Source organism: Pseudoliparis swirei, chromosome 22, assembly GCF_029220125.1.
Source record: "Pseudoliparis swirei isolate HS2019 ecotype Mariana Trench chromosome 22, NWPU_hadal_v1, whole genome shotgun sequence".
In the NCBI taxonomy this organism is placed as follows: domain Eukaryota; kingdom Metazoa; phylum Chordata; class Actinopteri; order Perciformes; family Liparidae; genus Pseudoliparis; species Pseudoliparis swirei.
The window spans coordinates 1,332,923-1,359,904 of NC_079409.1; the positions used below are offsets into that span (position 1 = coordinate 1,332,923).

The 26,982-nt window shown below is 55.6% G+C and overlaps 1 protein-coding gene across 1 annotated transcript in view; it reads right to left on the reverse strand.

Annotated features, from left to right (window-relative positions):
* The window catches only part of LOC130213185 (disintegrin and metalloproteinase domain-containing protein 12-like), a 56,809-nt gene that overhangs the window by 25,107 nt on the left and 4,720 nt on the right, over positions 1-26,982 (reverse strand). Inside the window, exon 10 of the mRNA XM_056444651.1 lies at positions 26,190-26,306. Coding sequence (XP_056300626.1) covers positions 26,190-26,306 — 117 coding nt within the window. The remainder of the gene's footprint in view (positions 1-26,189; positions 26,307-26,982) is intronic.

Here is a 26,982-nt window from a genome sequence, read left to right on the forward strand (position 1 = left end):
CCAGTGGAGAACCACTGCCCAGACCAGTGGAGAACCACTGCCCCAGACCAGTGGAGAACCACTGCCCCAGACCAGTGGAGAACCACTGCCCCAGACCAGTGGAGAACCACTGCCCAGACCAGTGGAGAACCACTGCCCCAGACCAGTGGAGAACCACTGCCCCAGACCAGTGGAGAACCACTGCCCCAGACCAGTGGAGAACCACTGCCCAGACCAGTAGAGAACCACTGCCCCAGACCAGTGGAGAACCACTGCCCAGACCAGTGGAGAACCACTGCCCAGACCAGTAGAGAACCACTGCCCCAGACCAGTGGAGAACCACTACCCAGACCAGTGGAGAACCACTGCCCCAGACCAGTGGAGAACCACTGCCCAGACCAGTGGAGAACCACTGCCCCAGACCAGTGGAGAACCACTGCCCCAGACCAGTGGAGAACCACTGCCCCAGACCAGTGGAGAACCACTGCCCAGACCAGTGGAGAACCACTGCCCCAGATCAGTGGAGAACCACTGCCCAAGACCAGTGGAGAACCACTGCCCCAGACCAGTGGAGAACCACTGCCCAAGACCAGTGGAGAACCACTGCCCCAGACCAGCGGAGAACCACTGCCCCAGACCAGCGGAGAACCACTGCCCCAGACCAGCGGAGAACCACTGCCCCAGACCAGTGGAGAACCACTGCCCCAGACCAGTGGAGAACCACTGCCCCAGACCAGTGGAGAACCACTGCCCAAGACCAGTGGAGAACCACTGCCCTAGACCAGTGGAGAACCACTGCCACAGATCAGTGGAGAACCACTGCCCAAGACCAGTGGAGAACCACTGCCCAAGACCAGTGGAGAACCACTGCCCTAGACCAGTGGAGAACCACTGCAACTGACCAGTGGAGAACCACCACTCCCAAGACCAGAGAACCACTGACTCAGACCAGCGGAGAACCACTGGCCCAGACCAGTGGAGAACCACTGCCTCAGACCAGTGGAGAACCACTGCCCCAGACCAGTGGAGAACCACTGCCACAGATCAGTGGAGAACCACTGCCACAGATCAGTGGAGAACCACTGCCCAAGACCAGTGGAGAACCACTGCCCCAGACCAGTGGAGAACCACTGCCCCAGACCAGTGGAGAACCACTGCCCCAGACCAGTGGAGAACCACTGCCCCAGACCAGTGGAGAACCACTGCCCAAGACCAGTGGAGAACCACTGCCCAGACCAGTGGAGAACCACTCCAAGACCAGTGGAGAACCACTGCCCAGACCAGTGGAGAACCACTGCCCCAGACCAGTGGAGAACCACTGCCCCGGACCAGTGGAGAACCACTGCCCAGACCAGTGGAGAACCACTGCCCAGACCAGTGGAGAACCACTCCCACTGACCAGTGGAGAACCACTGCCCAGACCAGTAGAGAACCACTGCCCAGCCCAGTGGAGAACCACTTCCCAGACCAGTGGAGAACCACTGCCCAGACCAGTGAAGAACCACTGCCCAGACCAGTGGAGAACCACTGCCCAGACCAGTGGAGAACCACTACCCAGACCAGTGGAGAACCACTGCCCAGACCAGTGGAGAACCACTGCCCAAGACCAGTGGAGAACCACTGCAAGACCAGTGGAGAACCACTGCCCAGACCAGTGGAGAACCACTGCCTAGACCAGTGGAGAACCACTGCACAGACCAGTGGAGAACCACTGCCCCAGACCAGTGGAGAACCACTGCCCCAGACCAGTGGAGAACCACTGCCCAGACCAGTGGAGAACCACTGCCCAGACCAGTGGAGAACCACTGCCCCAGACCAGTGAAGAACCACTGCCCAGACCAGTGGAGAACCACTGCCCAGACCAGTGGAGAACCACTGCCCAGACCAGTGAAGAACCACTGCCTAGACCAGTGGAGAACCACTGCCCAGACCAGTGGAGAACCACTGCCCAAGACCAATGGAGAACCACTGCCTAGACCAGTGGAGAACCACTGCCCAGACCAGTGGAGAACCACTGCCCAAGACCAGTGGAGAACCACGACCCAGACCAGTAGAGTACCACTGCCCCAAGACCAGTAGAGAGCCACTGCCCCAGACCAGTGGAGAACCACTGCCCAAGACCAGTGGAGAACCACGACCCAGACCAGTGGAGAACCACTGCCCAGACCAGTGGAGAACCACTGCCCCAGACCAGTGGAGAACCACTGCCTAGACCAGTGGAGAACCACTGCAGACAGTGGAGAACTACTGCCCCAGACCAGTGGAGAACTACTGCCCCAGACCAGTGGAGAACCACTGCCCAGACCAGTGGAGAACCACTGCCCAGACCAGTGGAGAACCACTGCCCAGACCAGTGGAGAACCACTGCCCAGACCAGTGGAGAACCACTGCCCAGACCAGTGGAGAACCACTGCCCAAACCAGTGGAGAACCACTACCCAGACCAGTGGAGAACCACTACCCAGACCAGTGGAGAACCACTGCCCCAGACCAGTGGAGAACCACTGCCCAAGACCAGTGGAGAACCACTGCCCCAGACCAGTGGAGAACCACTGCCCAAGACCAGTGGAGAACCACGACCCAGACCAGTGGAGAACCACTGCCCAGACCAGTGGAGAACCACTGCCCCAGACCAGTGGAGAACCACTGCCCAAACCAGTGGAGAACCACTGCCCCAGACCAGTGGAGAACCACTGCCCAAACCAGTGGAGAACCACTGCCAGACCAGTGGAGAACCACTGCCCAGACCAGTGGAGAACCGCTGCCCAAGACCAGTGGAGAACCACTGCCCAAGACCAGTGAGAACCACTGCCCAAGACCAGTGGAGAACCACTGCCAGACCAGTGGAGAACCACTGGCCCAGACCAGTGGAGAACCACTGCCCAAGACCAGTGGAGAACCACTGCCCAAATCAGTGGAGAACCACTGCCCAGATCAGTGGAGAACCACTGCCAGAGACCAGTGGAGAACCACTGCCCAAGAGCAGTGGAGAACCACTGAACCACTACCCAGACCAGTGGAGAACCACTGCCCCAGACCAGTGGAGAACCACTGCCCAGACCAGTGGAGAACCACTGCCCAGACCAGTGGAGAACCACTGCCCAGACCAGTGGAGAACCACTGCCCCAGACCAGTGGAGAACCACTGCCCAGACCAGTGGAGAACCACTGCCCAAGACCAGTGGAGAACCACTGCAACTGACCAGTGGAGAACCACTGCCCCGGAGCAGTGGATAACCATTGCCCAAGACCAGTGTAGAACCACTGCCACAGATCAGTGGAGAACCACTGCCCAAGACCAGTGGAGAACCACTGCCCCAGACCAGTGGAGAACCACTGCCCAGACCAGTGGAGAACCACTGCCCCAGACCAGTGGAGAACCACTGCACAGACCAGTGGAGAACCACTGCCCCAGACCAGTGGAGAACCACTGCCCAGACCAGTGGAGAACCACTACAGAGAACCACTGCCCAAGACCAGTGGAGAACCACTGCCCAGACCAGTGGAGAACCACTGCCCAGACCAGTGGAGAACCACTGCCCCAGACCAGTGGAGAACCACTACCCAGACCAGTGGAGAACCACTGCAACTGACCAGTGGAGAACCACTGCCCAAGACCAGTGGAGAACCACTGCCCAAGACCAGTGGAGAACCACTGCCACAGATCAGTGGAGAACCACTGCCCCAGACCAGTGGAGAACCACTGCCCCAGACCAGTGGAGAACCACTGCCCAGACCAGTGGAGAACCACTGCCCAGACCAGTGGAGAACCACTGCCCCAGACCAGTGGAGAACCACTGCCCCAGACCAGTGGAGAACCACTACTTCAGACCAGTGGAGAACCACTGCCCCAGATCAGTGGAGAACCACTGCCAGAGACCAGTGGAGAACCACTGCCGCAGAGCAGTGGAGAACCACTACGCCTGACCAGTGGAGAACCACTTCCCAAAACCAGTGGAGAACCACTGCCCAAGACCAGTGGAGAACCACTGCAACAGACCAGTGGAGAACCACTGCCAGACCAGTGGAGAACCACTGCCCAGAGTGAGAACCACTGCCCAGACCAGTGGAGAACCACTGCCCAAGACCAGTGGAGAACCACTGCCCAGACCAGTGGAGAACCACTGCCCAGACCAGTGGAGAACCACTCCCAGACCAGTGGAGAACCACTGCCAGACCAGTGGAGAACCACTGCCCAGACCAGTGAGAACCACAGTGGAGAACCACTGCCCAAGACCAGTGGAGAACCACTGCCCCAGACCAGTGGAGAACCACTGCCCCAGACCAGTGGAGAACCACTGCCCAAGACCAGTGGAGAACCACTGCCCCAGACCAGTGGAGAACCACTGCCCAGACCAGTGGAGAACCACTGCCCCAGACCAGTGGAGAACCACTGCCCAAGACCAGTGGAGAACCACTGCCCAAGACCAGTGGAGAACCACTGCCCAAGACCAGTGGAGAACCACTGCCCAAGACCAGTGGAGAACCACTGCCCGAGACCAGTGGAGAACTACTGCCCCAGACCAGTGGAGAACCACTGCCCAAGACCAGTGGAGAACCACTGCCCAAGACCAGTGGAGAACCACTGCCCAGACCAGTGGAGAACCACTGCCCCAGACCAGTGGAGAACCACTGCCCAGACCAGTGGAGAACCACTGCCCAGACCAGTAGAGAACCACTGCAGACCAGTAGAGAACCACTGCCCCAGACCAGTGGAGAACCACTGCCCCAGACCAGTGGAGAACCACTGCCCCAGACCAGTGGAGAACCACTGCCCAGACCAGGAGAACCAGTGAGAACCACTGCCAGACCAGTGGAGAACCACTGCAGACCAGTGGAGAACCACTGCCCAGACCAGTGGAGAACCACTGCCCAGACCAGTGGAGAACCACTGCCCAGACCAGTGGAGAACCACTGCCCCAGACCAGTGGAGAACCACTGCCCAGACCAGTGGAGAACCACTGCCCAGACCAGTGGAGAACCACTGCCCAGACCAGTGGAGAACCACTGCCCAGACCAGTGGAGAACCACTGCCCCAGACCAGTGGAGAACCACTGCCCAGACCAGTGGAGAACCACTGCCCCAGACCAGTGGAGAACTACTGCCCCAGACCAGTGGAGAACCACTGTCCAGACCAGTGGAGAACCACTACCCAGACCAGTGGAGAACCACTGCCCAGACCAGTGGAGAACCACTACCCAGACCAGTGGAGAACTACTGCCCCAGACCAGTGGAGAACCACTGCCCAGACCAGTGGAGAACCACTGCCCAGACCAGTGGAGAACCACTGCCCAGACCAGTGGAGAACCACTGCCCAGACCAGTGGAGAACCACTGCCCAGACCAGTGGAGAACCACTGCCCAGACCAGTGGAGAACCACTGCCCAGACCAGTGGAGAACCACAGCCCCAGACCAGTGGAGAACCACTGCCCCAGACCAGCGGAGAACCACTGCCCCAGACCAGTGGAGAACCACTGCCTAGACCAGTGGAGAACCACTGCCCCAGACCAGTGGAGAACCACTGCCCAGACCAGTGGAGAACCACTGCCCCAGACCAGTGGAGAACCACCGCCCAGACCAGTGGAGAACCACTGCCCCAGACCAGTGGAGAACCACTGCCCCAAGACCAGTGGAGAACCACTGCCCCAGACCAGTGGAGAACCACTGCACAGACCAGTAGAGAACCACTGCCCCAGACCAGTGGAGAACCACTACCCAAACCAGTGGAGAACCACTGCCCAGACCAGTGGAGAACCACTGCCCAAGACCAGTGGAGAACCACTGCCAGACCAGGAGAACCACTGCCCAAGACCAGTGGAGAACCACTGCCCAGACCAGTGGAGAACCACTGCCCAGACCAGTGGAGAACCACTGCAGACCAGTGGAACCACTGCCCAGACCAGTGGAGAACCACTGCCAGAGACAGTGGAGAACCACTGCAGACCAGTGGAAAACCACTGCCCAGACCAGTGGAAAACCACTGCCCAGACCAGTGGAGAACCACTGCCTCAGACCAGTGGAGAACCACTGCCCCAGACTAGTGGAGAACCACTGCCCCAGACCAGTGGAGAACCACTGCCCCAGACCAGCGGAGAACCACTGCCAGACCAGTGGAGAACCACTGCCCAGACCAGTGGAGAACCACTGCCCCAGACCAGCGGAGAACCACTGCCCCAGACCAGCGGAGAACCACTGCCCCAGACCAGCGGAGAACCACTGCCCCAGACCAGTGGAGAACCACTGCAGCTGACCAGTGGAGAACCACTGCCCGAGACCAGTGGAGAACCACTGCCCAAGACCAGTGGAGAACCACTGCCCGAGACCAGTGGAGAACCACTGCTCCAGAGCAGTGGAGAACCACTGCCCAAGACCAGTGGAGAACCAGTGCCCAAGACCAGTGGAGAACCACTGCCCCAGACCAGTGGAGAACCACTGCCCGAGACCAGTGGAGAACCACTGCCACAGATCAGTGGAGAACCACTGCCCAAGACCAGTGGAGAACCACTGCCCAAGACCAGTGGAGAACCACTACCCCGGACCAGTGGAGAACCACTGCCCAGACCAGTGGAGAACCACTGCCCAGACCAGTGGAGAACCACTGCCCAGACCAGTGGAGAACCACTACCTAGATCAGTGGAGAACCACTGCCCAGACCAGTGGAGAACCACTGCCCAGACCAGTGGAGAACCACTGCCCAAACCAGTGGAGAACCACTACCCAGACCAGTGGAGAACTACTGCCCCAGACCAGTGGAGAACCACTGCCCAGACCAGTGGAGAACCACTGCCACAGACCAGTGGAGAACCACTGCCACAGACCAGTGGAGAACCACTGCCACAGACCAGTGGAGAACCACTGCCACAGACCAGTGGAGAACCACTGCAAGACCAGTGGAGAAACACTGCCCAAGACCAGTGGAGAACCACTACCCAGACCAGTGGAGAACCACTGCCCAGACCAGTGGAGAGCCACTGCCCAGACCAGTGGAGAACCACTGCCCAGACCAGTGGAGAACCACTGCCCCAGACCAGTGGAGAACCACTGCCCCAGACCAGTAGAGAACCACTGCCCCAGACCAGTGGAGAACCACTGCCCAGACCAGTGGAGAACCACTGCCCAGACCAGTGGAGAACCACTGCCCAGACCAGTGGAGAACCACTGCCCAGACCAGTGGAGAACCACTGCCCAGACCAGTGGAGAACCACTGCCCAGACCAGTGGAGAACCACTGCCCAGACCAGTGGAGAACCACTGCCCCAGACCAGTGGAGAACCACTGCCCCAGACCAGTGGAGAACCACTGCCCAGACCAGTGGAGAACCACTGCCCCAGACCAGTGGAGAACCACTGCCCCAAGACCAGTGGAGAACCACTGCCCCAGACCAGTGGAGAACCACTGCCCCAGACCAGTGGAGAACCACTGCCCAGACCAGTGGAGAACCACTGCCCAGACCAGTGGAGAACCACTGCCCAAGACCAATGGAGAACCACTGCCAGACCAGTGGAGAACCACTGCCCAGACCAGTGGAGAACCACTTCCCAAAACCAGTGGAGAATCACTGCTCCAGAGCAGTGGAGAACCACTGCCCAAGACCAGTGGAGAACCACTGCCACAGATCAGTGGAGAACCACTGCCCAAGACCAGTGGAGAACCACTGCCACAGATCAGTGGAGAACCACTTCCCAAGACCAGTGGAGAACCACTGGAACTGACCAGTGGAGAACCACTGCCCCAGACCAGTGGAGAACCACTGCCCCAGACCAGTGGAGAACCACTGCCCAGACCAGTGGAGAACCACTGCCCAAACCAGTGGAGAACTACTGCCTAGACCAGTGGAGAACCACTGCCCCAGACCAGTGGAGAACCACTACCCAGACCAGTGGAGAACCACTGCCCAGACCAGTGGAGAACCACTGCCCAGACCAGTGAGAACCACTGCCCAGACCAGTGGAGAACCACTGCCCCAGACCAGTGGAGAACCACTGCCCAGACCAGTGGAGAACCACTGCCCCAAGACCAGTGGAGAACCACTGCCCAGACCAGTGGAGAACCACTTCCACAGACCAGTGGAGAACCACTGCCCAAACCAGTGGAGAACCACTACCCAGACCAGTGGAGAACTACTGCCCCAGACCCGGTGGGAGAGACACAGCCTCTGTCGCCCTCTAGAGGGCTGGAGGAGAACAGCAGTGCACTCCTCCTGACTCCCCTGCTGGTCCTCCTGGGGTTGCAGCTCCAGGCTCAGGGAGGCGTTGAAGGCGATGATGCGCTGCAGGAGGAATCAAACACGGCTTCAGGAGGTGACTCAAATAACCCTCAAAACAATGTGAATGTGTTACTACGTGTTATTAATGTGACTCACGTGTTACTCATGCGTTACTAGGTGTTACTAACGTGTTACTAATGCTGTTAGACTCCTTGGTGCCTGAGACTTCACTGAGTATTGATCTGATCGATCACTTTGATCAGCTCCTCCTCTGACTGGACCTTTGTCCTCCGGCTCTCGTGAATCTGATTACGCAATAATCCTCCTCCAGAGGCCTGATCCAGACCCGGTCGGTCCAGGACTGGACCGCAGTCACTGGGTCAGCTTTAAGATGCTGTTTCTGCTCAGCTGGTGATTCTGCTGTTTGTCCAGTAAACAACAACAAGCATGAGACAAACATATACATATATATACATATATGTATATATATTAGACTGTCAGCGTTAACGCGTTAATCTATGGCATACGTGTCAAACTCATGGCCTAATGTGGCCACGTGATTTTATGTCGACGGCATGAAATAAATATGATGCCTTTTCTTAAAAAAGGGAGAAAAAAAATCTTGTGCTTTTATTTTGAAGGTCATTTTTTTTGCAGCGGTCTGTTCACTCTCCTTCATGCTGCGGTCACGCCAGAGGAGGCGAACACTTGCGTTGCTTTACTAAATGTACTCGCGTGAGTTCACTCGCCGGACTATTCGTCATTTTTTCTTCACTCGCGCCGGAGAGGGGGCGTGGCTTATCGTGGCATATAACAGCTCCTTACCACCGTCCACCACGGAAGAAATACACACTCTTCGTTCTGTTGAGGAAGTCCCACACACGTCGGACCATCAAGCCCTCGAGTCTGGGTTAATAATATTAATATTACATATTATATTATCCGTAGCCGCACGCAGCTTCTCCAGGAGCTGCTTGTGGATGACGGCCGCTTCCAGACGATCGATATCCTCCGTAGGTTTTGATTCAACGGTATGACGTCAGTGACGTCACGCGGAGCATTTCAACAGGCTCGCCTACTTTTACCACCCGAGTTTAAAAAATCAGCCCGAATGAGGCGCATTTTTCGCGTCCTGTCATTCACGCGCCCGGCGGACATCCAGACGCGCGTGCGTGCGTGTGTTTCTGTGCGTGTGTGACCACATTGACTTTGTGTTAACAAACATCCCCAGTTCCCCTATTATGAATTCCTCCATCAGGTCATGTCAGTGGTCACTAAGGTTGAAGTGAGTGCTGCTTCATGTTCAGTATTTATAATATAATCAGAAGAAAAGTTAATGTTGAATATGTGAATCTTTTTTAATTATAGGCTACCTTATTTTAATTTATTTATAGTTTATTATTGTAAAAGCTGCTCCTCCATTCTGACTTGTAGAGCAGCTTTATATATCATAAGTTCAGTAGGTGAGACATGAATTACATCTTTTGAGGCTTTTAAGCCACACTTTTTTAATTTCATGTTTATGCATGAAAGCACTGTTTAGTATTTTTTAAGTCCAAGTTACTGGTGGTAATATCTTGTATTGTGTGTAGATGCTTCTTGGTTCATAATTGACTGTAGGGAATGTTCCTAAATAGATTGCTGTGCATACTGTGATATTCTGAACTCTCGGAGTTCAAACTAAGCGTCTTTTCATTAATACATTTGAGAAGTTAAAATGTCCTCGATTTAGGTCTCAGCTTTCATTCGGGGAGATGGTCGTCCCAAGGCAGACCAGTGAGAACCACTGCCCCAGACCAGTGATGAGAACCACTTCCACAGACCAGTGAGAGAACCACTACCCAGACCAGTTAAGAACCACTGCCCAAGACCAGTGAAGAACCACTACCCCAGACCAGTGGAGAACCACCTACCCCAGACCAGTGGAGAACCACTGCCCCAGGCCAGTGATAGAGAACCACTACCCCCAGACCGGTAGAGAACCACTACCCAGACCAGTAGAGAACCTACCCAGACCAGTAAGAGAACCACTACCCCAGACCAGTGAGAGAAGCCACTGCCCAGACCAGTGGAGAACCACTACCCAGACCAGTAGAGAACCACTACCCAGACCAGTGAGAGAACCACTACCCAGACCAGTAGAGAACCACTACCCAGACCAGTGAGAACCACTGCCCAGACCAGTGGAGAACCACTGCCCCAGACCAGTAAGAGAACCACTACCCCAGACCAGTGGAGAACCACTGCAGACCAGTGGAGAACCACTACCCACAGACCAGTAGAGAACCACTGCCCCAGACTAGTAGAGAATTCACTGCCTTTGGACCAGTGAGAACCACTGCCCAGACCAGTGAAGACCACTGCACCCAGACCGACAGAGAACCCACTACACCCAGACTAATGTGGAGAACCACTGCCCCAGACCAGTAGAGAACCACTGCCCAGACCAGTGAGGGAACCACTACCCAGACCAGTAGAGGTAGCCACTGCCCAGACCGGTGATGGAGAACCACTGCCCCAGACCAGTGAGAACCACTGCCCAGACCCAATGAGAACCCACCCCAGACAGTGGAGAACCACTGCAGACCAGTGGAGACCACTGCCCCAGACCAGTGGAGAGACACCTTTGAAGCGCAGTAGAGAACCACTACCCAGACCAGTGAGAACCACTGCCCCCAGACCGGTAGGAGAACCACTTGCCCCAGACCAGTAGAGAACCACTGCCCCAGACCAGTGGAGAACCACTGCCCCAGACCAGTGGAGAACCCACTGCCCAGACCAGTGAAGAACCACCTTTAGACCAGTGGCGAGCCACTACCCAGACCAAGTGGAGAACCACTTCCCACAGACAAGTAGAGAGCCACTGCAGACCAGTGAGAGCCTACAGACCAGTAGAGAACCACTGCCCCAGACCAGTGGGAGGAACCACTGCCCAGACCAGTGGAGAACCACTGCCCCAGACCAGTGGAGAACCACTGCCCAGACCAGTGGAGAGCCACTTGAGACCAGTGAAATTTTGCAGACCAGTGAACCACTGCCCCAGACCAGTGGAGAACCACTACCCAGACGATGAGAACCACTGCCCCAGACTAGTCAGAGAACCACTTTGAACCAGTGAGCCACTGCACAGACCGGTGAGCCTGCAGACCAGTGGAGAACCACTGCCCCAGACCGGTGGAGAACCACTGCCCCAGACCAGTGAGAACCACTGCCCCAGACCAGTGAGAGAACCACTGCTTTGAACCAGTGGAGAACCACTGCCCCAGACCAGTGAGAACCACTGCCCCAGACTCAGTGAGGAGGCCACTGCCCAGACCCGAGTAGGAGAACCACTGCAGGCTAGTTGAGAACACTGCCCAGACCAGTGAGAACCACTGCCCCCAGACCAGTGGAGACCCCAGACCAGTGGAGACTCCAGACCAGTGGAGACCCCAGACCAGTGGAGACCCCAGACCAGTGGAGACCACTACCACAGACCAGTAGAACCACTGCCCAGACCAGTAGAGAACCACTGCTGAACCAGTGGGAACCACTGCCCCAGACCAGTGGGAGGAACCACTGCCCAGACTAATAGAGAACCACTGCCCCAGACCAGTAGAGAACCACTGCCCCAGACCAGTGGAGAACCACTGCCCAGACCAGTAAGATAAACCACTGCCCCAGACCAGTGGAGAACCACTACCCAGACCAGTGGATAACCACAGCCCCAGACCAGTGGAGAACCACTGCCCCAGACCAGTGGAGAACCACTACCCAGACCAGTGAGAACCACTACCCAGACCAGTGGAGAACCACTGCCCCAGACCAGTGGAGAACCACTGCCCCGGACCAGTGGAGAACCACTGCCCAGACCAGTAGAAAACCACTGCCCCAGACCAGTAGAGAACCACTACCCAGACCAGTAGAGAACCACTGCCCCAGACCAGTGGAGAACCACTGCCCCAGACCAGTGGAGAACCACTACCCAGACCAGTGGAGAACCACTGCCCCAGACCAGTAGAGAACCACTGCCCCAGACCAGTAGAGAACCACTGCCCCAGACCAGTGGAGAACCACTACCCAGACCAGTGGAGAACCACTGCCCCAGACCAGTGGAGAACCACTGCCCAGACCAGTAGAGAACCACTGCCCCAGACCAGTGGAGAACCACTACCCAGACCAGTGGAGAACCACTACCCAGACCAGTAGAGAACCACTACCCAGACCAGTAGAGAACCACTACCCAGACCAGTGAGAACCACTACCCAGACCAGTGGAGAACCACTGCCCAGACCAGTAGAGAACCACTGCCCCAGACCAGTGGAGAACCACTACCCAGACCAGTGGAGAACCACTACCCAGACCAGTGGAGAACCACTGCAGACCAGTGGAGAACCACTACCCAGACCAGTAGAGAAACCACTACCCAGACCGGTGGAGAACCACTTCCACAGACCAGTAGAGAACCACTGCCCCAGACCAGTGGAGAACCACTGCCCCAGACCAGTAGAGAACCACTGCCCCAGACCAGTGGAGAACCACTGCCCCAGACCAGTGGAGAACCACTGCCCCGGACCAGTGGAGAACCACTGCCCAGACCAGTGGAGAACCACTGCCCCAGACCAGTAGAGAACCACTGCCCAGACCAGTAGAGAACCACTGCCCCAGACCAGTGGAGAACCACTGCCCAGACCAGTAGAGAACCACTGCCCCAGACTAGTAGAGAACCACTGCCCCAGACCAGTAGAGAACCACTGCCCCAGACCAGTAGAGAACCACTGCCCCAGACCAGTAGAGAACCACCGGACAGTGGAGAACCCCAGACCAGTAGAGAACCACTGCCCCAGACCAGTAGAGAACCACTGCCCCGGACCAGTGGAGAACCACTGCCCAGACCAGTAGATATGGCGCCGTACGTGATGGCTGCTGTGTTGCGAGCTCCCGGATTTTGTAGTAGTTTTTTGTTATTTATTCTTCTTATTGCGACTATTTTTGCGCATAAGAAACGTTAGCAGTCAGTTAACGTCACGACAGATGCACACTTCTGGAGATTGATCGCAGTTGCTCGCCGCCTACCAGAGTTTTTCAACTCTTACTCGGACGCCCCGCCAGGAACAGAAGCGGAACTATCTCCGTCCATTTTAGGCGCGATCTCCGCAAGCGCGCCGCCACGACGGAGGGGAAAGCGAGCTGAAAGCGTAGCTGGCGGTTGGTTAGGCTGAGACGCCGAGCCAATCGGCCCCACTTACCACCCACCATTTTACTGGCAAGGTAATGCACAGTCTTTGGACAATAAGCTGCGCGAGCTACAGGCTCGTATTCAATTCCACCGAAACCAAGGACAACTGCATCATCTGCCTTACGGAGACATGGATGTCGGAGGAGGTTACCGATCAGCCATCGAGGCAACTAGGATTTTCCGTCCACAGCCATGGACAGAACAAAGACTCTCTGGTAAAGATCGTGGAGGGGGGTATGTCTCATGATAAACAGATCTTGTGCAACCAAAGTCATGTACATACTCTCAAGTCGTTTCTGTTCCCCGGACCTGGAGTACATAATGCTCATGTGTCGACCATTCTGGCTAACAAGCTGGAGTTTACAGCCCGTCACCAGAATCGCTGTGTACATTCCGCCTCAGCTGGACACGGACATAGCGCTGAAGGAACTCTACGGGGCGATCAGCGAAGCAGGAGTCGGCACACCCGAGGCTGCTTTCATTGTGGCGGGACACAACAAAAGTTTAACCTGAAGAAAGTTCTCCCAAGTTCTACCAACACATAACAAGCAACACTGGCTGGGGAGCGGATTCTCGACCACTGCTACACTCCCTTCCGGGATGGATACAAAGCCTCCTCCATCCACCGTTAAGCCGCAAATCGGACCACCGCCCATCCAACTACTCCCGCCTACAGGCAGAAGCTGAAGCAGCAACCAATCGCTGTGAAGGAAGTGCAACGCTGGTCAGGACCAATCGGAGTCTATGCTACAGGACTGTTTTGAACGTGCTGGACTGGGATGTGTTCAGGGTCGCTACGGACACAACAACGCCAGTGAGTACGCGTCCTCAGTCACCGGGTTCATCAAGGAAATGCATAGATGACGTTGTTCCTACTGAAGTCGGTTCGGATTTATCCCAACCAGAAACTGCGTGGGATAAATGGCGATGTTCGCGCTTTGCACTCCCTTGATCGCGTAACACCGCTGACTCGTGGGAATATGGCGGAATACAAAAGAGCCCGCTACGACCTCCGAAGACCATCAGCTCTGCCAAGCGGGAGTTCAGGAACAAGGTGGAGAAAAGCTCTAAGAGCCAAGTGACGTGAGAGGTGTGTGGAAGGGGCTACAGACAATCACGGACTTCAGAGGAGAACCAGCGGTGAAGAGAAGTCCTCTACCTCCCTCCCAGGCGAGCTAAATACATTCTTTGCTCGGTTCGACGTGACACGGGCAGCCCGCCGGGCGGGCAGCGCCATTGCTCGAGGAGATCCAGCCTGCTGATCATCTCAGAGGCTGGACGTGCGCAGAGCCTTCAAGCGGTGGACATCCGGAAGGCGGCAGGTCCCGACCACATCCCGAGGCTACCTCAGAGCATGTGCAGACCAGTTGGCAGGAGTCTTCGCAGACATCTTCAACCTCTCCTGTCCCAGGCTGTTGTTCCTGAGAGCTTCAAGATGTCCACCATTGTGCCTGTCCCCAAATACCCCAAGGTAACCTGCCTGAATGACTGGAGACCCGAGCCCTCACCTCGATTGTCAGTAAATGCTTCGAGAGGTTGGTCAAGGACTTCATTTGTTCCGTATGCCTGCCACGCTGGACCCATGGCAATTTGCATATCAGTCAAAACAGATCCACCGATCTAGCGCGGTGCCGCGGCACTTCAATAACCGCCGCTTTCCCACCTGGAGGAGGAACTGTTGTGTGCGTAATGCTGGTTGTGGACTACAGCTCAGCTGCTCAACACTATTGTTCCCGCCCAAGCTCGACACCAAGCTCAGAGGTCTAGGCCTGCACTCTACCATGTGCAGCTGGATACTGGACTTCCCTGTCGGCCGCACGCCAGAGTGAGTGAGGATGGGCAGTGATACCACCACCAGAGCCGCTGACCTCAACACGGGAGCCTCAGGGATGGTAAGAGTTGAGCCTCTCCTCTACTCCTGTACACCCACGACTGCATCTGGCCATGCACAGCTCCAACGTCATCATCAAGTTTGCTGATGCCACAACAGTGTTGGGGCTGATCACCCACGCACGACAATGCAGACAGCCTACAGGGAGAGAGGTTGATCACTGGTACAGTGGTGCCAGGAGAACAGCCTCGTCCCTCAACGTCCAAGAAGACCAAGGAGCTGATCGTGGACTACAGGAAGCGGAGAGAGACACACCTCATCTCCATAGACAGAGTTGCAGTAGAGAGGGTCAGCAGTCAAGTTCTCGAGCGTGCACATCTCCGAGGAGACCTCACATGGACTACCACCACTCTCCGTGCAGTGAAAAGGGCCCAACAACGCCTGTATTTCCTTTTTAGGCGACTGAGGAAATTCAACATGGCCCCGCATCCTCAGAACATTCTACACCAGTACCATCGAGTGTTCTGACAGGTTGCATCACCGCCTGGTACGGGAACTGCACCGCCCTGGGCGTAGGGCACTACAGAGGTGGTGGTGTCGGGCACAGTACATCGTTGGAGGTGAGCTTCGCTCCATCCTGGACATATACACCAACGGGTGCGTGGCCAGGGCCAAGCGGATGGTGGCAGACAATAACCACCCCGGCCACAAACTGTTCACCCTTCTACCGTCAGGCAGTAGTTAAGTTAGTATCAAGTGCCGCACAAACAGACTGAGGGACAGCTTCTTCAGTCAGGCCATCAGGCTGCTGAACAAGGACTGAGACCCTCATTACACTATACACCAGAACATATTCTGTGAATATCTATGGCCACGGTGTATATTTTATTACATTGTTTATATATATATATATTGTATATATATATTGTATGTATATACATATATATATATATAGTCTCAAAAAAAAGTGTATATTTTATTACATTGTTTTATATATATATATTGCCATGATGTATATTCTATTACATTGTTTTATATACATATATTGTTAATACTTTCTTCTTTTTGTGTGGATATTGTATAGTTTATTCCTCATTCTTATTCTTTTTTAGTCTGCTACTGCTGTCGGGTGTTTTGCACATAAGAATTTCACAAACCGATTATACTTGTATAAAAGGGGATGTGACAATAAAAACTTGAAACTAGAGAACCACTGCCCCAGACCAGTAGAGAACCACTGCCCAGACCAGTAGAGAACCACTGCCCCAGACCAGTGGAGAACCACTACCCAGACCAGTGGAGAACCACTGCCCCAGACCAGTGGAGAACCACTGCCCCAGACCAGTGGAGAACCACTGCCTAGACCAGTGGAGAACCACTACCCCAGACCAGTGGAGAACCACTGCCCCAGACCAGTGGAGAACCACTGCCCAGACCAGTGGAGAACCACTGCCTAGACCAGTGGAGAACCACTGCCCAAGACAGTGGAGAACCACTGCCAGACCAGTGGAGAACCACTGCCCAAGACCAGTGGAGAACCACTGCCCCAGACCAGTGGAGAACCACTGCCAGACCAGTGGAGAACCACTGCCCAGTGGAGAACCACCAGACCAGTGGAGAACCACTGCCAGACCAGTGGAGAACCACTGCCCAAGACCAGTGGAGAACCACTGCCCCAGATCAGTGGAGAACCACTTCCTAAGACCAGTGGAGAACCACTGCCCCAGACCAGTGGAGAACCACTGCCCAAGACCAGTGGAGAACCACTGCCCCAGATCAGTGGAGAACCACTGCCCAGACCAGTGGAGAACCACTGCCCGAGACCAGTGGAGAACCACTGCCCCAGATCAGTGGAGAACCACTGCCCGAGACCAGTGGAGAACCACTGCCCAAGAGCAGTGGAGAACCACTTCACAAGACCAGTGGAGAACCACTACCCCGGACCAGTGGAGAACCACTACTTCAGAGAAGTGGAGAACCACTTCCCAAGACCAGTGGAGAACCACTGCCCAAGACCAGTGGAGAACCACTGCCCAAGACCAGTGGAGAACCACTGCCCAGACCAGTGGAGAACCACTTCCCAAGACCAGTGGAGAACCACTGCCCAGACCAGTGGAGAACCACTGCCCGAGACCAGTGGAGAACCACTGCCCAAGACCAGTGGAGAACCACTGCCACAGATCAGTGGAGAACCACTGCCCAAGACCAGTGGAGAACCACTGCCACAGATCAGTGGAGAACCTCTTCCCAAGACCAGTGGAGAACCACTGCCCCGTACAAGTGGAGAACCACTACCCCAGACCACTAGAGAACCACTGGCCCAGACCAGTGGAGAACCACTGCCCCGTACAAGTGGAGAACCACTACCCCAGACCACTAGAGAACCACTGCCCCAAATCAGTTGAGAACCACTGCCCAAGACCAGTGGAGAACCACTGCCCAAATCAGTGGAGAACCACTGCCACAGATCAGTGGAGAACCACTGCCCAAGACCAGTGGAGAACCACTGCAACTGACCAGTGGAGAACCACTGCCCCGGAGCAGTGGATAACCATTGCCCAAGACCAGTGTAGAACCACTTCCCAAGACCAGTGGAGAACCACTACCCCGGACCAGTGGAGAACCACTGCCCAGACCAGTGGAGAACCACTGCCCTAGACCAGTGGAGAACCACTGCCCAGACCAGTGGAGAACCACTGCCCCAGATCAGTGGAGAACCACTGCAACTGACCAGTGGAGAACCACTGCCCAAGACCAGTGGAGAACCACTGCCCCAGACCAGTGGAGAACCACTGCCCAAGACCAGTGGAGAACCACTGCCCCAGACCAGTGGAGAACCACTGCCCCAGATCAGTGGAGAACCACTGCCCAAGACCAGTGGAGAACCACTGCCCAAGACCAGTGGAGAACCACTGCCCAAGACCAGTGGAGAACCACTGCCCAAGACCAGTGGAGAACCACTGCCCCAGACCAGTGGAGAACCACTGCCCAAGACCAGTGGAGAACCACTGCCCAAATCAGTGGAGAACCACTGCCCCAGACCAGTGGAGAACCACTGCCCCAGATCAGTGGAGAACCACTGCCCGAGACCAGTGGAGAACCACTGCCCAAGACCAGTGGAGAACCACTTCCCAAGACCAGTGGAGAACCACTGCCCAGATCAGTTGAGAACCACTGTCCCAGACCAGTGGAGAACCACTGTCCCAGACCAGTGGAGAACCACTTCCCCAGACCAGTGAGAACCACTGCCCAGACCAGTGGAGAACCACTGCCCAAGACCAGTGGAGAACCACTGCAAGACCAGTGGAGAACCACTGTCCCAGACCAGTGGAGAACCACTTCCCCAGACCAGTGGAAGAATCATTCCCCAGACCAGTGGAGAACCACTGCCCAACACCAGTGGAGAACCACTGCCCAAGACCAGTGGAGAACCACTGCCCAGACCAGTAGAGAACCACTGCCTAGACCAGTGGAGAACCACTGCCCCAGACCAGTGGAGAACCACTGCCCAGATCAGTGGAGAACCACTACCCAGACCAGTGGAGAACCACTGCCCAGACCAGTGGAGAACCACTGCCCAGACCAGTGGAGAACCACTGCCCCAGATCAGTGGAGAACCACTGCCCAAGACCAGTGGAGAACCACTAGCCAAGACCAGTGGAGAACCACTGCCCAGACCAGTGGAGAACCACTGCCCCAGACCAGTGGAGAACCACTGCCCAGACCAGTGGAGAACCACTGCCCCAAGACCAGTGGAGAACCACTGCCCCGGACCAGTGGAGAACCACTGCCCAAGACCAGTGGAGAACCACTGCCCTAGACCAGTGGAGAACCACTTCCCAAGACCAGTGGAGAACCACTGCCCCAGATCAGTGGAGAACCACTGCCAGACCAGTGGAGAACCACTGCCCAAGACCAGTGGAGAACCACTGCCCAAGACCAGTGGAGAACCACTGCCCTAGACCAGTGGAGAACCACTGCCCAAGACCAATGGAGAACCACTGCCCAGACCAGTGGAGAACCACTGCCCAAGACCAATGGAGAACCACTGCCCAGATCAGTGGAGAACCACTGCCCAAGACCAGTGGAGAACCACTTCCCAAGACCAGTGGAGAACCACTGCCCAAGACCAGTGGAGAACCACTGCCCTAGATCAGTGGAGAACCACTGCCCAAGACCAGTGGAGAACCACTTCCCAAGACCAGTGGAAAACCACTGCCCGAGACCAGTGGAGAACCACTGCCCAAGACCAGTGGAGAACCACTGGCCCAGACCAGTGGAGAACCACTACCCAGACCAGTGGAGAACCACTGCCCCAGACCAGTGGAGAACCACTGCCCAAGACCAGTGGAGAACCACTATCCTAGATCAATGGAGAACCACTGCCCAAGACCAGTGGAGAACCACTGCAACTGACCAGTGGAGAACCACTGCTCCAGAGCAGTGGAGAACCACTGCCCAAGACCAGTGGAGAACCACTTCCCAAGACCAGTGGAGAACCACTGCCCCAGACCAGTGGAGAACCACTGCCCCAGATCAGTGGAGAACCACTGCCCCAGATCAGTGGAGAACCACTGCCCAAGACCAGTGGAGAACCACTGCCCGAGACCAGTGGAGAACCACTGCCAGAGACCAGTGGAGAACCACTGCCAGACCAGTGGAGAACCACTGCCCAAGACCAGTGGAGAACCACTGCCCACTACCCAGACCAGTGGAGAACCACTGCCCCAGACCAGTGGAGAACCACTGCCCAGACCAGTGGAAAACCACTGCCCAGACCAGTGGAAAACCACTGCCCAGACCAGTGGAGAACCACTGCCTCAGACTAGTGGAGGTCCACTGCCCAAACCAGTGGAGAACCACTACCCAGACCAGTGGAGAACCACTGCCCAAGAGCAGTGGAGAACCACTGCCCAAGACCAGTGGAGAACCACTGCCCCAGACCAGTGGAGAACCACTGCCCAAACCAGTGGAGAACCACTGCCCAAGACCAGTGGAGAACCACTGCCCCAGACCAGTGGAGAACCACTACCCAGACCAGTGGAGAACCACTACCCAAGACCAGTGGAGAACCACTGCCCAGACCAGTGGAGAACCACTGCCCAGACCAGTGGAGAACCACTGCCCAAACCAGTGGAGAACCACTACCCAGACCAGTGGAGAACCACTGCCCCAGACCAGTGGAGAACCACTGCCACAGATCAGTGGAGAACCACTTCCCAAGACCAGTGGAGAACCACTGCCCAAGACCAATGGAGAACCACTGCCCTAGATCAGTGGAGAACCACTGCAACTGACCAGTGGAGAACCACTGCCCAAGACCAGTGGAGAACCACTGCCCAAGACCAGTGGAGAACCACTTCCCAAGACCAGTGGAGAACCACTGCCCCAGATCAGTGGAGAACCACTGCCCAAGACCAGTGGAGAACCACTGCCCGAGACCAGTGGAGAACCACTGCCCAAGACCAGTGGAGAACCACTGCCCTAGACCAGTGGAGAACCACTGCCACAGATCAGTGGAGAACCACTTCCCAAGACCAGTGGAGAACCACTGCCACAGATCAGTGGAGAACCACTTCCCAAGACCAGTGGAGAACCACTGCCCCAGATCAGTGGAGAACCACTGCCCAAGACCAGTGGAGAACCACTGCCCAAGACCAGTGGAGAACCACTTCCCAAGACCAGTGGAGAACCACTGCCCCGGACCAGTGGAGAACCACTGCAACTGACCAGTGGAGAACCACTTCCCAAGACCAGTGGAGAACCACTGCCCCGTACAAGTGGAGAACCACTACCCCAGACCACTAGAGAACCACTGGCCCAGACCAGTGGAGAACCACTGCCCCAGACCAGTGGAGAACCACTGCCCCAGATCAGTGGAGAACCACTGCCAGACAGTGGAGAACCACTGCCCAGACCAGTGGAGAACCACTGGAGAACCACTTCCCAAGACCAGTGGAGAACCACTGCCCAAGACCAGTGGAGAACCACTGCCCAAGACCAGTGGAGAACCACTGCCCAGACCAGTGGAGAACCACTGCCCCAGACCAGTGGAGAACCACTGCCCTAGACCAGTGGAGAACCACTGCCCCAGATCAGTGGAGAACCACTGCCCAAGACCAGTGGAGAACCACTGCCCCAGACCAGTGGAGAACCACTGCCCTAGATCAGTGGAGAACCACTGCCCGAGACCAGTGGAGAACCACTGCCCAAGAGCAGTGGAGAACCACTGCCCGAGACCAGTGGAGAACCACTGCCCAAGACCAGTGGAGAACCACTGCCCAAGACCAGTGGAGAACCACTTCCCAAGACCAGTGGAGAACCACTGCCCAGATCAGTGGAGAACCACTGCCCAGACCAGTGGAGAACCACTGCCCAGACCAGTGGAGAACCACTTCAGACCAGTGGAGAACCACTGCCCAAGACCAGTGGAGAACCACTGCCCCAGACCAGTGGAGAACCACTGCCCCAGACCAGTGGAGAACCACTGCCCAAACAGTGGAGAGAACCACTGCCTCGACCAGTGGAGAACCACTGCCCGACCAGTTGAGAACCACTGCCCAGACCAGTTGAGAATCACTGCCCAGACCAGTGGAAAACCACTGCCCAGACCAGTGGAAAACCACTGCCCCAGACCAGTGGAGAACCACTGCCCAAGACCAGTGGAGAACCACTGCCCGAGACCAGTGGAGAACCACTGGCTCAGACCAGTGAAGAACCACTTCCCAAGACCAGTGGAGAACCACTTCCCCAAACCAGTGGAGAACCACTGCCCCAGATCAGTGGAGAACCACTTCCTAAGACCAGTGGAGAACCACTGCAACTGACCAGTGGAGAACCACTGCAACAGACCAGTGGAGAACCACTACCCCAGACCAGTGGAGAACCACTGCCCCAGACCAGTGGAGAACCACTGCCCAGACCACTAGAGAACCACTGCCCCAAATCAGTTGAGAACCACTGCCCAAGACCAGTGGAGAACCACTGCCCAAATCAGTGGAGAACCACTGCCCAAGACCAGTGGAGAACCACTGCAACTCACCAGTGGAGAACCACTGCCCAGACCAGTGGAGAACCACTGCTCCAGAGCAGTGGAGAACCACTACCCAAATCAGTTGAGAACCACTGCCCTAGACCAGTGGAGAACCACTGCCGACCAGTGGAGAATCACTATCCCAGACCAGTGGAGAACCACTGCCCAAGACCAGTGGAGGACCACTGCCCAAGACCAGTGGAGAACCACTGCCCCAGACCAGTGGAGAACCACTGCCCCAGACCAGTGGAGAACCACTGCCCAAGACCAGTGGAGAACCACTGCCCAGACCAGTGGAGAACCACTGCCCCAAGACCAGTGGAGAACCACTGGCCCAGACCAGTGGAGAACCACTGCCCAGACCAGTGGAGAACCACTGCAGACCAGTGGAGAACCACTGCCCAAGACCAGTGGAGAACCACTGCCCGGACCAGTGGAGAACCACTGCCCAAGACCAGTGGAGAACCACTGCCAGACCAGTGGAGAACCACTGCCCAAGACCAGTGGAGAACCACTGCCCAGACCAGTGGAAAACCACTGCCCAGACCAGTGGAGAACTACTGCCTAGACCAGTGGAGAACCACTGCCCCTGACCAGTGGAGAACCACTGCCCAGTGGAGAACCACTGCAGACCAGTGGAGAACCACTGGCCCAGAGCAGTGGAGAACCACTGCCCAAGACCAGTGTAGAACCACTGCCCGAGACCAGTGGAGAACCACTTCCCAAGACCAGTGGAGAACCACTGCCCAAGACCAATGGAGAACCACTGCCACAGATCAGTGGAGAACCACTACTTCAGAGAAGTAGAGAACCAATGCCCAAGACCAGTGGAGAACCACTGCCCAAGACCAGTGGAGAACCACTGCCCAGATCAGTTGAGAACCACTGTCCCAGACCAGTGGAGAACCACTGCCCCAGATCAGTGGAGAACCACTGCCCAAGACCAGTGGAGAACCACTGCCCCAGATCAGTGGAGAACCACTGCCCAAGACCAGTGGAGAACCACTGCCCAAGACCAGTGGAGAACCACTGCCCAAGACCAGTGGAGAACCACTGCCACAGATCAGTTGAGAACCACTGTCCCAGACCAGTGGAGAACCACTGTCCCAGACCAGTGGAGAACCACTTCCCCAGACCAGTGGAAGAATCATTCCCCAGACCAGTGGAGAACCACTTCCCAAGACCAGTGGAGAACCACTGCCGAAGACCAATGGAGAACCACTGCCCCAGACCAGTGGAGAACCACTGCCCAAGACCAGTGAGAACCACTGCAACTGACCAGTGGAGAACCACTGCCCTAGACCAGTGGAGAACCACTGCCCAAGACCAGTGGAGAACCACTGCCCAAGACCAGTGGAGAACCACTTCCCAAGACCAGTGGAGAACCACTACCCCGGACCAGTGGAGAACCACTGCTCCAGAGCAGTGGGAAACCACTTCCCAAGACCAGTGGAGAACCACTGCCCGAGATCAGTGGAGAACCACTGTCCAAGACCAGTCGAGAACCACTGCCCCAGATCAGTGGAGAACCACTTCCCAAGACCAGTGGAGAACCACTGCCCTAGATCAGTGGAGAACCACTGCAACTGACCAGTGGAGAACCACTGCTCCAGAGCAGTGGAGAACCACTACCCCGGACCAGTGGAGAACCACTTCCCAAGACCAGTGGAGAACCACTGCCCGAGACCAGTGGAGAACCACTGCCCGAGACCAGTGGAGAACCACTGCCCAAGACCAGTGGAGAACCACTGCCCCAGACCAGTGGAGAACCACTGCCCAAGACCAATGGAGAACCACTTCACAAGACCAGTGGAGAACCACTTCCCAAGACCAGTGGAGAACCACTGCCCCGGACCAGTGGAGAACCACTGCCCAAGACCAGTGGAGAACCACTGCAACTGACCAGTGGAGAACCACTGCCCCAGACCAGTGGAGAACCACTGCCCAAGACCAGTGGAGAACCACTGCCCAAGAGCAGTGGAGAACCACTGCCCTAGATCAGTGGAGAACCACTGCCCAAGACCAGTGGAGAACCACTGCCCCGGACCAGTGGAGAACCACTGCCCCAGACCAGTGGAGAACCACTGCAACTGACCAGTGGAGAACCACTGCCCCAGATCAGTGGAGAACCACTGCCACAGATCAGTGGAGAACCACTGCCCAAGACCAGTGGAGAACCACTTCCCAAGACCAGTGGAGAACCACTGCAACTGACCAGTGGAGAACCACTGCCACAGATCAGTGGAGAACCACTGCCCAAGACCAGTGGAGAACCACTACTTCAGAGAAGTGGAGAACCACTTCCCAAGACCAGTGGAGAACCACTGCCCCAGATCAGTGGAGAACCACTGCCCGAGACCAGTGGAGAACCACTGCCCAAGAGCAGTGGAGAACCACTGCCCAAGACCAGTGGAGAACCACTGCCCTAGATCAGTGGAGAACCACTGCCCAAGACCAGTGGAGAACCACTGCCCAAGACCAGTGGAGAACCACTGCCACAGATCAGTGGAGAACCACTGCCCAAGACCAGTGGAGAACCACTGCAACTGACCAGTGGAGAACCACTGCCCCGGAGCAGTGGAGAACCACTGCCCAAGACCAGTGGAGAACCACTGCCCCAGATCAGTGGAGAACCACTGCCCGACCAGTTGAGAACCACTGCCCAGACCAGTTGAGAATCACTGCCACAGATCAGTGGAGAACCACTGCCCGAGACCATTGGAGAACCACTGCCCCAAATCAGTTGAGAACCACTGCCCTAGACCAGTGGAGAACCACTGCCACAGATCAGTGGAGAACCACTGCCCAAGACCAGTGGAGATCCACTGCCCAAGACTAGTGGAGAACCTTGTGTAGTGTGTGTATTATAATGTGTGTTTATGAATGAACATTTAGAGACAGTGTCGCCCTCTGCTGGTGGAACCTGAGATTATTATAATAATAATGATGATACTATAAAGGTGCGTTCACACCAAAAGCGAAACTATTTTTTCACGCGACTGAATCCCATGTAAAGTCAACGCATGTGGCTGCGATAGACGCAATATTTTTCCGGGCGACGCGATGTGGCCGACGCGTTTACAGCGGCACAATTTTCGCCCCGAGTTGAAATATTTCCACTTTGAGGCGTCATCTCGCAACTCGGCCAATCAGCTCTTGAGTTCTCTCTCGTAGCTGGAAGCGGAAGTCTTTCAGACGTAACGGTAACTTCATCGGTGAAAGTGGCCGAGCTGAGTGAGCCTACGGGTGATGTCATGTATAAATATACAGTATATATATATAAATATATATATATATGTATATTAATGTCATGAACCCAAACACGAGGGCGTTAGTGTGTGGGACGTCCACAACAAATATAAAGCAGAACTAGTGGTGAGTTATTCTGGTGGATGAAGGAGATAATAACGGTCTTTACAGAGACGAGACACGGAGATAAGCCCCGCCCCTCACGGAGATAAGCCCCGCCCCTCGCGCAGCGTCTCAACGCTTATGGCTTGAACACGGCGAGCGAGTAAACTCACGCGTTTTGGGCGACGCGAAAAATAGTTTCGCTTTTGTTGTGAAGGCACCTTCAGAAGAAGAAAAAGGAATAAAAGCAATAATATTCATACAAAATGTTAATAATAAGGATAATAATAATTAATTAAACAAAACATATATTTAAAAAAAAATTCAAGAAATGTAACAAATTCTATAAAAAATAAATAATAATAAAAATAAAACTGATACATGAAATCTAATCAATAAATAAATAACAATTATTTTCTATTCGATTATTTTTTTCTAGATCAGAGGTGGAGAATTTAAATAATTAGACCAAAATTCCAAAGACCTTTGTGCCAATCAGAGTGTGGCTGTGATTGGCTCTGAGGCTGTGATTGGCTCTCCACCTCTGTGACCTCAGAGTTGACCTTTGACCTACCCTTGTTGTCCGTCTGGACGCTGAGGATGGACGAGCTGTTGAAGGCCGACACCGTCTTCCTCAGGAGGCGGGCCATCATGGAGGCTCCGCCCACTCTGATGTCCACCTTGTGACTACCTGCAGAGAGGACTCCATTACCCAGAAGGCCTCTGACTTTCACTCTGACTCAGAGAGTGTGTGTGTGTGTGTGTGTGTTACTGGTCAGGTTGAACTGGGTGAAGGTGTGTGTGTGTGTGTGTTACTGGTCAGGTTGAACTGGGTGAAGGTGTGTGTGTGTGTGTTACTGGTCAGGTTGAACTGGGTGAAGGTGTGTGTGTGTGTGTGTGTTACTGGTCAGGTTGAACTGGGTGAAGGTGTGTGTGTGTGTTACTGGTCAGGTTGAACTGGGTGAAGGTGTGTGTGTGTGTGTTACTGGTCAGGTTGAACTGGGTGAAGGTGTGTGTGTGTGTTACTGGTCAGGTTGAACTGGGTGAAGGTGTGTGTGTGTGTGTGTTACTGGTCAGGTTGAACTGGGTGAAGGTGTGTGTGTGTGTGTTACTGGTCAGGTTGAACTGGGTGAAGGTGTGTGTGTGTTACTGGTCAGGTTGAACTGGGTGAAGGTGTGTGTGTGTGTGTGTTACTGGTCAGGTTGAACTGGGTGAAGGTGTGTGTGTGTGTGTTACTGGTCAGGTTGAACTGGGTGAAGGTGTGTGTGTGTTACTGGTCAGGTTGAACTGGGTGAAGGTGTGTGTGTGTGTGTGTGTGTTACTGGTCAGGTTGAACTGGGTGAAGGTGTGTGTGTGTGTGTTACTGG